This window comes from Molossus molossus, unplaced genomic scaffold (assembly GCF_014108415.1).
Source record: "Molossus molossus isolate mMolMol1 unplaced genomic scaffold, mMolMol1.p scaffold_m16_p_5, whole genome shotgun sequence".
NCBI classification, from domain to species: Eukaryota; Metazoa; Chordata; class Mammalia; order Chiroptera; family Molossidae; genus Molossus; species Molossus molossus.
Genome location: NW_023425388.1, coordinates 72807194 through 72821114, shown reverse-complemented (window position 1 = coordinate 72821114; position 13921 = coordinate 72807194). Strand labels below are relative to the sequence as shown.

The 13921-nt window shown below is 35.8% G+C and overlaps 1 protein-coding gene across 1 annotated transcript; it reads left to right on the top strand.

The window, feature by feature from the left end:
• Positions 1 to 454: 454 nt before the first annotated feature.
• Positions 455 to 12935, top strand: GTPBP8 (GTP binding protein 8 (putative)). Its single transcript, XM_036243336.1, has 6 exons — positions 455 to 790; positions 2247 to 2345; positions 3978 to 4108; positions 5096 to 5195; positions 7092 to 7210; positions 12833 to 12935. The coding sequence occupies exons 1-6, from the start codon at positions 455 to 457 to the stop codon at positions 12906 to 12908; spliced, it is 861 nt and encodes a 286-aa protein (XP_036099229.1). The 3' UTR covers positions 12909 to 12935.
• The last annotated feature ends 986 nt before the right edge of the window (positions 12936 to 13921 follow it).

Below are 13921 nucleotides of genomic sequence, written 5' to 3'. Positions count from 1 at the left end.
AAGACGTAAATATAAACCGTTCCTTCCCTGTAAACCAGAGGTCGTTTCAACCGCATTTCTTGCCAGCCCTTTTTCGTGCAAAAAGAGTTTTTCCAAGTCATGTCAAAGATCCGTGAACCACCAGAAACTGTGAAGAGTAAACGGGCCTGAAATCCACCACAGCTTCCCACGTTTTCTCCTTCCCTTGAGAGCCAGGTGCGTCTTTAGACCACTGGAAATCAGTAAAAAGCCTCCCCGCAGCGACAAACGAGTCAAAAACAGAGCGCAGAAAGCACCTAGCAGGTTTTTCCCCCGGCAGGGCAACGCCTGCCCCCGGCTCCCTAGAGGCAAAGACCTTAGGGCGGGAAGGAGACACTGGAGACTACAATTCCCAGCAGGCTTAGAGGAACAGGTCACGCACGCGCAGCCCAGACGCTCGGATTGAGGTCCTGCTGCGGGGCTTCTGGGAGGGAAAATGGCAGCTCCCGGGGTGCTACCTTGCATGGGCAGGCTCTCTGAGATGCCCGCAGCGCTGGGGCGCTTGAGCCGAGCTTACAGCAAGTCCCAGGCCTTCACGGAGGTGCTACAGCTGCCAAAAAGGCAATTGACGAAGCTCGTGTTCCCATTACAAGAACTCGAGCGGTATCTCCTCCCAGACTCGAAACCCGACCTTCACCTAAACACCTTCGACCCCAGCCTGGACGACATCGCGAGGGCGGAGAGCTTCTTTACGGCCTCCGCCCGGAACCGCGTCGAGTACCTCAGTTCGGCCGTGCGGCTCGACCACGCCCCGGACCTGCCCCGCCCCGAGGTGAGAGCGCAGCTGCCCGCAGGTGGTGGAGGCTTGGGAGCAATGGGCCGTCACCTATTTCTTGTGACAAAACCAGTTTTTCTGACGTCGTGTGGAAGCATATTACTATTTTAACTAAGTAAGCAAATCTAGCTTCAGTTATTTTGGTAATAATGTAGAAGACTGAGCGTTCAAAAAGTATCCTTTTAGTTTTTGTCCTATTTAATTGAACAAAGTGAAGAATATGTGAGAAGTATAATTTTCACGAAAGATGGGATCCTTCTCAATATGTAATTTTCACCCAATCGAAACTTCCTATCGTGTAAAAAATAATGATACCTAGATGGCAATAATGTAGATTTTAAAAAACAACTTTTAATGGCATTCCATGATTGTACATTTTATGCATGTACTGCAGTTTGATAATGTTTTGTTCTTTGGTCAAGTAAACCTCAGATCTCTTACATACAGTAAGTCCTCATGCTAGTTTCATGGAAACTGAGACTTGAAACAATATAACATATAACGAAATCAATTTTACCAAAGGTTAGTTGATAACAAACAAGCGTTATGTTCCCATGGCATATTTCTGGTCCCCAAAACATCACCTAAAATCTATATAAAGACCCAAAACATTTCTGATATCAGTCATTGAAGTAAATGTGAATTATATGTACATTTCTGAACAGTTAAAAACAGGTAAGGTAATTATTTTCCAAGCTGTGTGTTCCAGTTCAGGGTAACAGGGCCAGAGCCTCTTCTGGCAGCACAGGGTGCAAGATAGGAATCAGCCCTGGACAGGAGGGCTGTCAAGATGTCTTGAGTTCAAATTTCAACTCAGTCACTTTCTAGCTGTTTAATTTGGGGCCAGTTCATTAACCTCCTCTGCCTCGTTTTATTATCTATAAAATGAGGGTAATAATATTACCTATCTCATAGGGATGTTGTAAAAGGTAAATAAGAAAATATATGTTAAATGCTTAGAACAGCACCTGGAACATTTAAATGATTGAGTACATAGTAGCTATAGGTTAGAATTTGAGGTTTGACTAAGCATAAGCCACTTTTAATGGCTAGGCAAGACTGAATAGTTTGACAGGTTCTTGCAGCTAATACATTATATATGTGTGTGTGTGTGTGTATATATATATATGTTAAAATAGTACTCAACTATCTTCTATCTTTTTATTGAATTTATTGGGGTGACATTGGTTATTAAAATTATATAGGTTTCAGGTATACAAGTCTATAATACACTATCTGTATATTGTATTGTGTGTTCACCACCCAAAGTCAAGTCTCTCCATCACCATTTATCCCCCCTTTACCCTCTTCTAACTCCTCCCATTATACTTTCCCTCTGATAATCACCATACTATTGTCTGTGTCTGTGAGTATATTTATTTTATTTATTTTTATTATTTTTGCTTAATCACTTCACCTTTTTCACCCAGCTCCTCTTCTTTTTTTGTATAAGGTGTGTTTTATAGGCAGAAGCAATGTTGGAAAATCCTCTCTAATAAAGGCTTTGTTTTCATTGGCTCCAGAGGTTGAAGTCAGAGTCTCTAAAAATCCGGTATGTTGAAATTTAAAATCTGCCTGTACTATCTCTGAATTGACTAAGATGAATAATAAATGTTGGGAGGTACAAGAAATCATAATTGCCAAGTTCCTAGAAAAGTGATTTCTTTCAAACATGTAGTAAAGTAAGATAGTTCATCAATGCCTGTGTATTTCTTTGAAGAAAAGGAAATACATCTGGATTTATTTTAGTAGTCTTGCCAATATCTTGAGGAAATCTTCCTTGATCTAAATCTTTTCCAAAGAGTTGTTCTATGTTTGTTCTATATTTGCTTCTAAAAAATGGTCATTTTAGTTCTACATTGATTTCAGAGGAAACAATATTAAAGTATTTTTTTCCTCCTGTAATCTTTTATACCTTGTTAAATCATACCTATACACCAATCAGGCAATCCCCAGTCTACACTTAACCAAATTATGTGCTTATTACCCAGCCAGTCTGCTGTAGTAGCTTTCTGTCATTTTCTAATTTCCTTTACTTCCTCCTTAATGATGCAGACCAACATCTAAGATACCTTCTCTTCCATACTTAGCCTTAGTTCCCCTCACCTTATTATCTATCTATGGCAAAACATTCCCACCAGCCAAATGCTCACTGTCCCCTTTCCTTGAATTGGAACTCTTCCAGAAGGCTTCAGTAGTCCTCTCTTGCTCCTTAGTTCTTTATAAAGTTGATTCTATCACTGATGATTATTGTCATTTGTTAATCCTTCTCACGTTCCTCCTGCCCTGCCTCATCAAATAATCCAGCTACACTCTCACTTCTAGGTAGAGTGGTTCCCTTCCTACTGTGAGAGCACAATGCAAGAGATGTGTTTTTGACATTTCTAATCTAATTCTAAAATCATTTTCCTATAGAGACACACATAGCTAACTGGGAATCTAAGCACCATTTACAACACCTTTCCTCTGAAAATATTTGTTCTAAATTCCAAACAATTGATTTAAGATTATTTATCTTAATCTGTCCTTTTCTGATTAATAAATGTTCATAGAGACAAAATCATGGATAAACCACTTATCTGTATATCAATTTTAGTTGCACAGATATTTTATAGTGTTGTACATGCTTTTTAAAAGTGGTTTAATGACAGACCTAAAACCCATATAATGAAACATGTAAAACATGTTGATTTTAGGGAAGCAGTAAGCTGCGCATAATAAACTATCAGGCTTTGCATCTAGATTTTATGACTGTTTGACTAACAGTAAGCATTTAATTTAACTTACCTGTGCCATAATTCATTTCTCTTTAGAGATATATTACTCACCAGAGAATACTGACTAGTATAGTCACACCAGGTTAACTTTTTCACTGAGAGAGAGCTAATGAAATAGGAAAGACTCCATAATATTTTGCGTACATATTTCTAATATGGAATCCAAAGTTCTTCTTAAGTCATATATATTCTCTTAAAGTTATGAATTAGAGAGAAGTAGTATCAACTAAGCTTATCTCTAGCCATTTCTATCTTCTTTTCCTGTATCATCATCAGCATAGCTGGGATTATATACAGAATACTTATACATGTTAATACATATGATTGAATAGAAAATATTTTGAGTTATGAAATAAATAATGAACATGTTTTAAGAAAGCTTTCGTTTTTTCCATTTACTTTATCAGGGGCACACAAAGAAAATGAATTTTTTCAAAGTTGGAAAATTTTTTACATTGGTGGACATGCCAGGTTATGGCTATAGAGCACCTGAAGATTTTGTTGATATGGTAGAAACCTATCTAAAAGAACGAAAGAAGTAAGGAAAAAAAATTTTATAATAGTTGTACATTTAACCCAAAAGTATATTTTCATTAATAGAGCATCCTACATATAATGACCACTTCAGTTTTATCAAATGACTTCTTTTAGAAAGTCCATTTTATTCTCATAATATTCTGCAACATAATACTTAGGAACAAGGTATTATTGCTTGCTTTGTTTTTTCCTTAGCTTAATCCTGAATTCAAGTGTTTTTCTAAATTGAAACTACAAATAGTAGTTCAGCAGAGTTTACTAAATGTTTTACACTAAACTCTTTGATGGCTAATTTTGAAAATGAAAATTATTGGATAATGTGGTATTTATCAAATCCAAATAAACTTCTGTAAATTCTGATCACTCTTAAAGTACTTCTGACATCACATCCTCTGTAAATGTTACCTTATTTATTGATTAATTGATTGATGGATTTTGTCTCCCTTGGTAGGCAAATGGGAGTTGTATGTTTCAAGCTTTGCACTTATATAGGAACATTTACGTTAAACTTTTGAAGTATAAAGAAGTGTTAATGAGTAGTATCTTGCTTATGGCTTTACATAGAAACTAACATAAAATATTTACAGAAGAAAATACAAAATATAATGTGTCTGGTTTGTGTTATCTGTTAGTCTTAAAATAATATTTCAAAATTTAGACATTTTTATGATAACATAGTTAATTGGGTTCATGTCTTTTTCTCCCATTAGAGCTCAAGCTCTTAGATAACTGGCTCAGTCACCTTTGTATCAAGTCCCAAGTATAGAGTCATGTTCAATACATGCTACTGAAATAAATTAGTATTTAGTTAACCATTGGACTATAGGATAGACTTCCTGGTGAACTGAGAATTCCTTTTGCATAAAGAAATATTTAAATTTTGGATTGAAAAGTAGTTGAAGGAAAATGTATTAGTATAGTGAGGGTTGGAGAGGAAAAAGGAATGAATTTTAAATTGCCATTAATCTTTATTTCTTCATTCTTATAGTTTGATGAGAACATTTTTGTTAGTTGATAGTGTTGTTGGAATTCAAAAAGCAGACGATATTGCCATAGAAATGTGTGAAGAGTTTGCATTGCCTTATGTGGTAAGTATTTCTTTTGAAGCATGGTTGCAGTTAGATATATCAGTTCTCTCTCTCTCTCTCTCTCTCTCTCTCTCTCTCTCTCTCTCTCTCTGTGTGTGTGTGTGTATGTGTGTGTGTCTTTTTGATGGAAAAGTAGGTCTTGCCTCTTCAAGCAATAAAGGAGTATCTTTTGAATAATCTTTTTGATTGTTAGCCATTAATAAGTTCTGTGCTACTTATATTCTCTTTTCCTTTTCTCAGCTTTAGGTTTTTAAAATTATAGTCAAAATAAAGTGTTTTTTAAAAAGCTGTTTATTTAGTGTTCCTAAGTGCCTTTCTTTATGATTATGTTTAATGGCAATTTGAACATTTGTCTAAAGGATGTTAGTAGCTCTCTAACAGTAGCTTGGCAGATAGTACTTATCAGCATGTAAATAAAACTGAAAATTTTCTAAACTAATTTGGAATTTAAGAACCATTATAAGAACATAGCAGGCTCCAGCACACACAAGTAGGATTTTTATACTGTATTCTTAAAAAACAAACATTTCTTCTGGGAATATCTTACCAGTATTCTTTCTGTTCTTTGCTTTAGAATAGAATACAGATTAGTAGGTTGCTATACACATTTGTTTTGCTTTGTGAGTTTTCCAAATAAGGAACTCTTAAAAGTTCCTTTCTAAGGAAAAGTGAAGAACCCATTGACTATAATTTGGTTTAAAAAAAATGTCAGAAAACCACCAAAATGTAACAGTGGAGTTTAATGCAAATCTAACCATGTTACTAGTCCGCAACTTTTTTTATATTGCTGTAGTTATAGAGGTCTTGGGGTTGGCAAAGCCCTATGAAACATTAGTGATAACCTACAGTTATGAGGAGCCAAAGGATTGATAAACATAGTCTACATAATGAAAATGGCTAAATAATGCCAAAAGATTTTTTAAAGCGATAGTATTCCTGATTTGGTATCATAGGCACCAGTTTATGAAATCATATATATATTCTTCAGTTTTAACTTTAACGTAATATTACTTTCTTTTTTGATAAAGAGTTTGTAATAGAGGAATTATGTTTCCTTTTAAATATCAGCATTTGCCTTTATAAGGAAAGACTCCCATTTGGAGCGATTCATAGGTCATTAGAAACCACACACTTTTTGCTTCTCACTCCCTCTGTCATTTACATTTTTTATAATGAAAAAGATAAATGTCAGGAAACTTAATTTTATAGAAATTCCCCAGGAAAATCTGACAGATCAAGGTTTTACTTTTTAATTGATTTTGCAATCAGCTATGCCTTGACCTTCCCTGTGGTGTATAAATGTCTTTGAATAAGTAAATTATTCAGTGTAATTATTTACTAGTAAGCCTAGTAAGTTCTAGACTTACTCATAATATAACTATATATAACTTGGAATAGTGAATACAACCTACAAATAGCCTGATTTCTCATTTTTCCTTTAGATTACATCTAATATGGAACCATTTTGCAGGTCAAAAATAATTATAAGTTGGCAATTTTATACGAATCAACCTAATAATACTCACTTATATATCTTTGACCACAGATATAGAGTGATCATATGAAACATTTGGTGTATAGTAGTAGCATATAATGGCTCCAGGGTCCTTTTCACTGGTTTTGAATTCAAGGTAATATAGTCCTATGTAGTTAAAGCACCATTAAACAGCAAACACATAGTGTATGTTTTATACATTACGTAGATTAACTCTTTTAATCTTCACAGTAATTCCTTGAATGTACATTACTTTTATTTTGTAGATGTAGAAACAAGAACAGAGAGATTAAGAAAATTGCACAGGTCACCTAGTTATTGAAAATTTGTAGCTAAAATGTGTAAAACTGAATATTTAAAAATGCTTTATTTCTAACATTTAAATATTTGTTTTCTTACAGATGGTATTAACAAAAATTGACAAATCTTCCAAGGGACATCTTTTAAAACAAGTGCTTCAGATCCAGAAATTTGTTGACACAAAAACACAAGGATGTTTTCCTCAGTTGTTTCCTGTAAGGTAAGAGTTGAATTGTTTTTATAGCTTTATATACTAACAACTTTTAGTATTATATCAGTGTTTCTTATCATTTCTTGGCCTTTTGGCTACAATCAAGTGCAACTCATTGTTTCTTAAGCTGAGGTATCACTTAAAATTAGGGAAGTTTGCCCTCGCTGGTTTGTTCAGTGGTTAGTGGCCTATGGACCAGAGTCGAGGGTTTGATTCCCAGTCAAGGGCACATATCTGGGTTGCAGGTTTGATCCTGGCCTTGGTTGGGGTTGTGCAGGAGGCAACCGATAAGTGTGTCTCTCTCACAGTGTGTTTCTCTCTCTCTCTCTCCCCTTCCTCCCTTCCTTTCACTCTATCTAAAAATCAATGGAAAAAGGTGAGGATTAACAGAAAATAAAAGTAAAATTAGGGAGTTTGGAAGACTATGAACTCAGCCATTATTTATTGGTCCAACCCATCAGTACTTTTATTTTTTTTCTTCTCTATTCTTTCTTCCTTCTGCAAATTTTGCTGTATCTTCCTTGTAGGTATGTTCATTCTCCTTCTTCCTCAGCCTAGCTCAACCCTATACCACAGCAGAAGTAAAACTTTTTACTTCTTAGAATCAGCTAAACAACAACCACAATAAAGATACTACCATCCCTTTTTCAGTTACAAAGAAAACAACTTATCTTTATGGTAGAAAACTCATTCAGCCTATGAGAGATTAAAAAAAAAAAAAATCCTTTAAGAGAACCACATGTAAAGAAGAAATGCTTCAGCCCTGGCCGGTTTGGCTCAGCAGTTAGAGCGTCGGCCTATGATCCAGGAGACTCGGGTTCGGTTCCCGCTAAGGGCACGTACCTCGGTTTCAGTTTGTCCCCGGCCCTGGTTGGTCATACAGGTGGCAGCCACTAGATCTGTCCCTTTCACATCGATGTTTCTCTCTCTCTCTCTCTCTCTCTCTCTCTCTCTCTCTCTCTCTCTCTCTCCCTCCCTCCCTCCCTCCCTCTCTATCTGAACAAAAATGGAAAAAAGAATGTCCTTGGGTGAGGATAAAAAAATAAATAAAGTATAGCAGTTATAGATGTTGCAGAGATGATTTTATAAAAAATAAATGCTTCATATAAGTTAGAATTAAGTATTGGTAGCATACAGAATCATTATTTCCTGAGTGGTCAGTTTTTGAGATATTAAATGTGGTTTAGCAATGAAACATGAGTTTTGTACTTTTGTTGTATGCTGTGGGCTTAGTAACCTGTTGCAGAGATACAGTGCCACTCCCTGATGATTTTCTCACTCTAACTTCTTTGTGAAAGACACTATGAGAGCTGCTATTAGAAAGTAATGAAACTAAGTAACAGTTATATATGAAACTCTCCTCTAAGCAGTCATTCTAGGTCTTGCCAGTGCAAATTACATTTAAATTGTTTGTAATTATGAACATACCTGTCAAAATATCTCTTCACTCATTCCTGTATAATGTTCTTCTCCCTATACTTACCTTTGCGGATTTATCCTGTTCATTTGTCTGTGTTCCATATATACAATGAAACTCCTAAGAGCAGGAATGAAATCCTAATTCTTAGAGCCCTGAGCATTGTCATAGAAAAATAGCTGTTTATTTTAACTATTCAATAATAAGGAAGTGATACTTCAGCTCAAAAGACAACTCAAATGTAAAATGGGCAAGTTATGTCTAATAGCATTTATTGAAAAATAATGTAGTTGATTGAAAGGCAAGTTTGAATTAACGTATAATGGGGCTAGGAAAAAAACTGACAATGTTTTCTTGAGCTACATTAATATAATTATAGTGTTTAAAACAAGGGAATGATCAAGCAGTAATCCCACACTGCTATGAGCTCTGTGCCATCGGACTAATCAGGTTAAGATTGTGGCTCAACATTAAGAACAACTAGACATACCTGAAAACTGATGATCTTAGGGGAGGTTATGTCACTAGATCATTCAAAACACTTAATTGATCCTCACAGTAAACATTTCTATTTCACCGTTACAAGTCAGAGAAGTGACGTGAGTTCAGAGAGGTATTGACTGGAATGGAAAGGGCATAAGCCTTAGAATCGGGCCTTGGTTTTGCATGGTTCCTCTACTTCTTAGCTCTAGATTTAAAGCAACTTACTTCATTTCTGTGTCTTTTCTCACTAGTAAAAATGTGCTTGTTAGAAGGATTAAATAAAATGTATTGTGACTGATGTACACACAATATAATAAGTGTTAGTTTCCTTCCTTGCAAAAAGTCAGTCAGTCAATAAGTGGCAAGGTTGGGCCAATCACCCAGAATATCATATTCCTAGTACTTTTTAGAGGAATTCCCTTCTTCTTTTTTTCTTTTTCCTACTTAAAAAGAAAAAGAAAATTGATTTGAGAGAGAGAGAGAGACATCAGTGTGAGAGAGAAACCTATATCAGTTACCTCCTGTACACACCCCAAGTGGTGATGTTGCAAATGAGTTCAAGGTGTCATAATTAGTGTGTGGACTATCTAACTTGTATCTCTCCTTTAAACTATATATGTATAACTCCATTTATAACTCAAGAATCATTATAGGCCATTTGCAAGCAGGCAGGTTTGGTCAAAAAGTCCAAAATGCTATACATTATCAATAAGGAAATTAGTGCCCTGCTGGTGTGGCTCAGTTGGTTGAGTGTCATCCCATGCACCAGGAGGTCACCAGTTCAATTCCTGGTTGGAGCACATGGCTGGTTTTCGAGCTTGGTCCCCAGTAGGGACGTTCAGGAGGCAGCCAATTGATGTTTCTCTCTCATCAATGTTTCTGTCTCTCTCTTCCTCTCCCTTCCTCTCTCTGAAATCATTGAAAACATATTTAAAAAGGAAGAAGGGAATTAGCAATGCAGGCAAAAAGAGTTTATCTGTTTTTTTGTTTTTTATCCTCACCCGAGGACATTTTTCCATTTTTTTATTCAGATAAAGTGGGAGGGAGAGAGAGAAACATTGACGTGAAAGGAACACATTAAGTGGCTGCCACCCACACGACCAACCGGGGCCGGGGACAAACGGCAACCGAGGTACATGCCCTTAGCGGGAGCCGAACCCAGATCTCTCTGAACCGCAGACCAATGCTCTAACCACTAAGCCAAACTGGCCAGGGTGAGTTTATCTGTTTTATATACTGATGTATACCATACCTATATCCATAAAAGTCCATATATCCCGAGGAACCATGTCGTCACTTTAATGCTGACACATGGATGAATGGATATGGATGGATATAATAAGACAGATAAATGACAAATACAATAATGGTGATGATAATTTTTTTAAATCATGAAAAAAGGTCTAAATTATCAAAAAGATTGCATCTTGTCATAAAAAGAACAACCTAAAAGATCAAACCATTTAGTCTGGGGAATAAAAGGAAAATAGAAGATATTCAAGTGGCATTTTTCACAGAAATAGAATGAACAATCCTAAAATGTATATAGAACTACAAAAGACTGTCAATAGTCAAAGCAAACCTGAGAAAGATCAACAAAACAGAATAAGGAGTCTAGAAATAAGCCCACACATAATGGTCAGTTAATTTACAACAAAGAAACCAGGAATATACAATGGGGAAAGGACAGTCTCTTCAATAAATGGTGTTGGAAAAACTGAACAGCCACATGCAAAAGAATGAAATTAAACTACTATATACTGTACACAAAAATTAACTCAAAATAGATTAAAGACTTGGATGTGCCCCGGTCAATTTGGCTCAGAAGTTAAAGCATTGGCCCACAGACCAAAGGGTCACAGGTCAATTTCCAGTCAAGGACCAAGGGTCACAGGTTCGATTCCATGTAGGACACATACCTGCGTTGCAGGTTTGATCCCCAGCCCGGGTCTGGGTTGTGCAGGAGGTAACCAGTCAATGTGTCTCTCTCACATCGATGTTTCTCTCTCCCTCTCCCCTCGCCCTCCCTCCTTTCTTCCCTCCCTTCCACTCTACCTAAAAACCAATGGAAAAATATCCTCAGGTAAGGATTAACCAACAACAAAAAAGACTTGAGTGTAAGACCATAAACTCCTAGAAGAAAACATAGGAAGTAAGCTCCTTGCCATTAGTCTTGGTGATGATTTTTTTGGATCTGATTCCAAAAACAAAAATAAACAAGTAGAACTACATCAAACTGAAAAGTTTCTGCACAGCAAAAGAAACCATCAACAAAATGAAAATGGTACCTACTAAATGGGAGAAAATATTTAAAAATCATATATCTGATTAGGGATTAATACCTAAAATACAAGAAGAACTCATACAACTCAATACCAAAAAAAAATTATACAATTAAAAAATGGGTAAAGGATCTGAATAGAACCCTTCCAAAGAAGACATACAGATGGCTAACAGATACATGGAAAGATACTGAGAATCATTAATCATTAGGAAAATGCAAATCAAAACCACAATGAGATATCACCTCATGCCTATTAAAATGGCTGTTATCAAAAAGACAAGAAATAAGAAGTGCTGACAAGGATGTGGAGAAAAGGGAACCCTTGTACACTGTTGGTAGGAATGTAGATTGGTACTTCCATTATGGAAAAAATATTCATTTCTGGATATTTATCCAGTGAAAATGAAAATATATTCAAAAAGATATATGCACCCCCATGTTCACTGCAACATTTTTTTCAATAGCCAGGATATGAAGCAACTTAAGTATCCATGAATGGATGAATAAAGAAGAGATGGATAAATACATAATGGAATACTATTTGGCCATAAAAAAGAATGAAGTCTTGCCCATTTGCAACTACATGGATAGACCTTGAAGGCATTATGCTAATTGAAATAGTGAGAGAAAAGACAAAACCATATGATGTCATTTATATGTAGAATTTAAACAACAAAAAACCAAGCTCATAGATACAGTGAACAGATTGGTGGTTGCCAGGGGTGGGGGATGGGTGGTGGGAGAAATGGATGAAGGGGATTAAAAAGTAAAAATTTCCACTGTAAAATAAGTCCTGGATGTAATATACAGCATGGTGACTTTAGTTAATAATACTGTTTCATATTTGGAAGTTACTAAGAGTAGATGTTTTCGTTTTCTTTTATTTCCCTCCCTTCCTTCTTCCCTTAAGAAAGATCTTAAAAGTATTGGTGCCCTGGCCGGTTTGGCTCAGCGGTTGGAGCATCGGCCTGCGGTACACAGAGACCCGGGTTCGGTTCCCGCTAAGGGCACGTACCTCGGTTGCAGTTTGTCCCCGGCCCTGGTTGGTTGTGCGGGTGGCAGCCACTCGATGTGTCCCTTTCACATCGATGTTTCTCTCTCTTTCTCCCTTCCTCTCTCTCCCTCCCGCTCTAGCTGAACAAAAAATGGAAAAATGTCCTCGGGTGAGGATAAAAAATAAAAATAAAATAAAAAGTATTGGTCACACACAAAAAAAATAGTAGACATGGTGAAATTTTTAGAATCATAAAGGAAATCAAATAGTGCAGACCACTAGGTTTAGAATACCACGAGATGGTGGGGAAGAGAGGAAAGGTAGGCCAAATTAGGATGTTCTCTTTCATACAGGAAACTCATACAAAAAACTTGATTTTTTAAGTTAGATGAGTTCATATCTGTTACTGTCTCTGAAGTAAGGAAGAAAATGACTTTTCTTTTCTTTTCACAGTGCTGTGACCTACTCTGGAATCCATCTGTTGAGATGCTTTATAGCATATATAACAGGAAATCTTAAGACTAATTAATGGCATCTACTTTAGCTGAAGATTCAACATTTTTATGCCAACTGGAGTAAAACACCTAGCATTTCAACATTGTTTTAAATGTTATGTATCTGTAATTTGTAGAGGATCAGTTCAGCTTTAAAACCTACATCTTCCCAAAGCAAGAATGAATTCGTGCCTGTGGGGAAAGGGTTTATAAATGATTGAATTATGCCATTCGTTAGAATAGATACTAACAGTTTTTCCTATTTTAACAAACTGACAAGAGCATAATTAGAAGTTTATAAGATGAAAACCTATTTACTACTGTGTAGAAAAGGGTTTGCCATGTTATTTATTGGGCTTTGTCTTTTAAAGATGTCTATAATGTATATATTTTAAATATTAAAATAGAATAGGTAAAAAGGATTTACTTTTCTGTTAAGCACCAATGGGTAGATTGAAGATAAATGCTCCTATGTATGCCTATAATTTATCTTTTTTCTGAGTCCTTATTTGAATATAAAAATAACTATTCTTGATAAAATTTCAGTCAGTCCATGGTAGAAACACCAATAAATTAAAATTCATGCTGTGATCAATCACTTTCAGGTGAGCATGAGATTCAGAATCAGATTAGAATTCAGGTTCCAGTTCTATTTGTTGTATGTTGAACTAATTACAAGCTAATTACTTGATTTCTCTGAGCTTCATTTGTAACTTTAAACTTACAAGCTGTGAAGATTAAAGTGGTGTATAAGGGAAAAGGACAGTTGCGAATTTGTAAAAGGAAACCAACTCAAGAATACAGCAAAATGTATGGGTAGATTTATCACAGATGATAATCTTGTCATGAAGGAAGTAACATTTTCTCTAGTGAAAGATAAAAAACAAGGAAACTAGTTTTAACTGAGAAAACTGATTTGCAGAGAGTGAGAACAAAGTCAGTAGGACTATTTAGAAACAGTACATTAAGATTCAGAATGGAAAGATAAAGCCTTACTCTGAACTAAAGTTAATGGAGAAGATTTTTATGAAGATGCTACTGACCTATT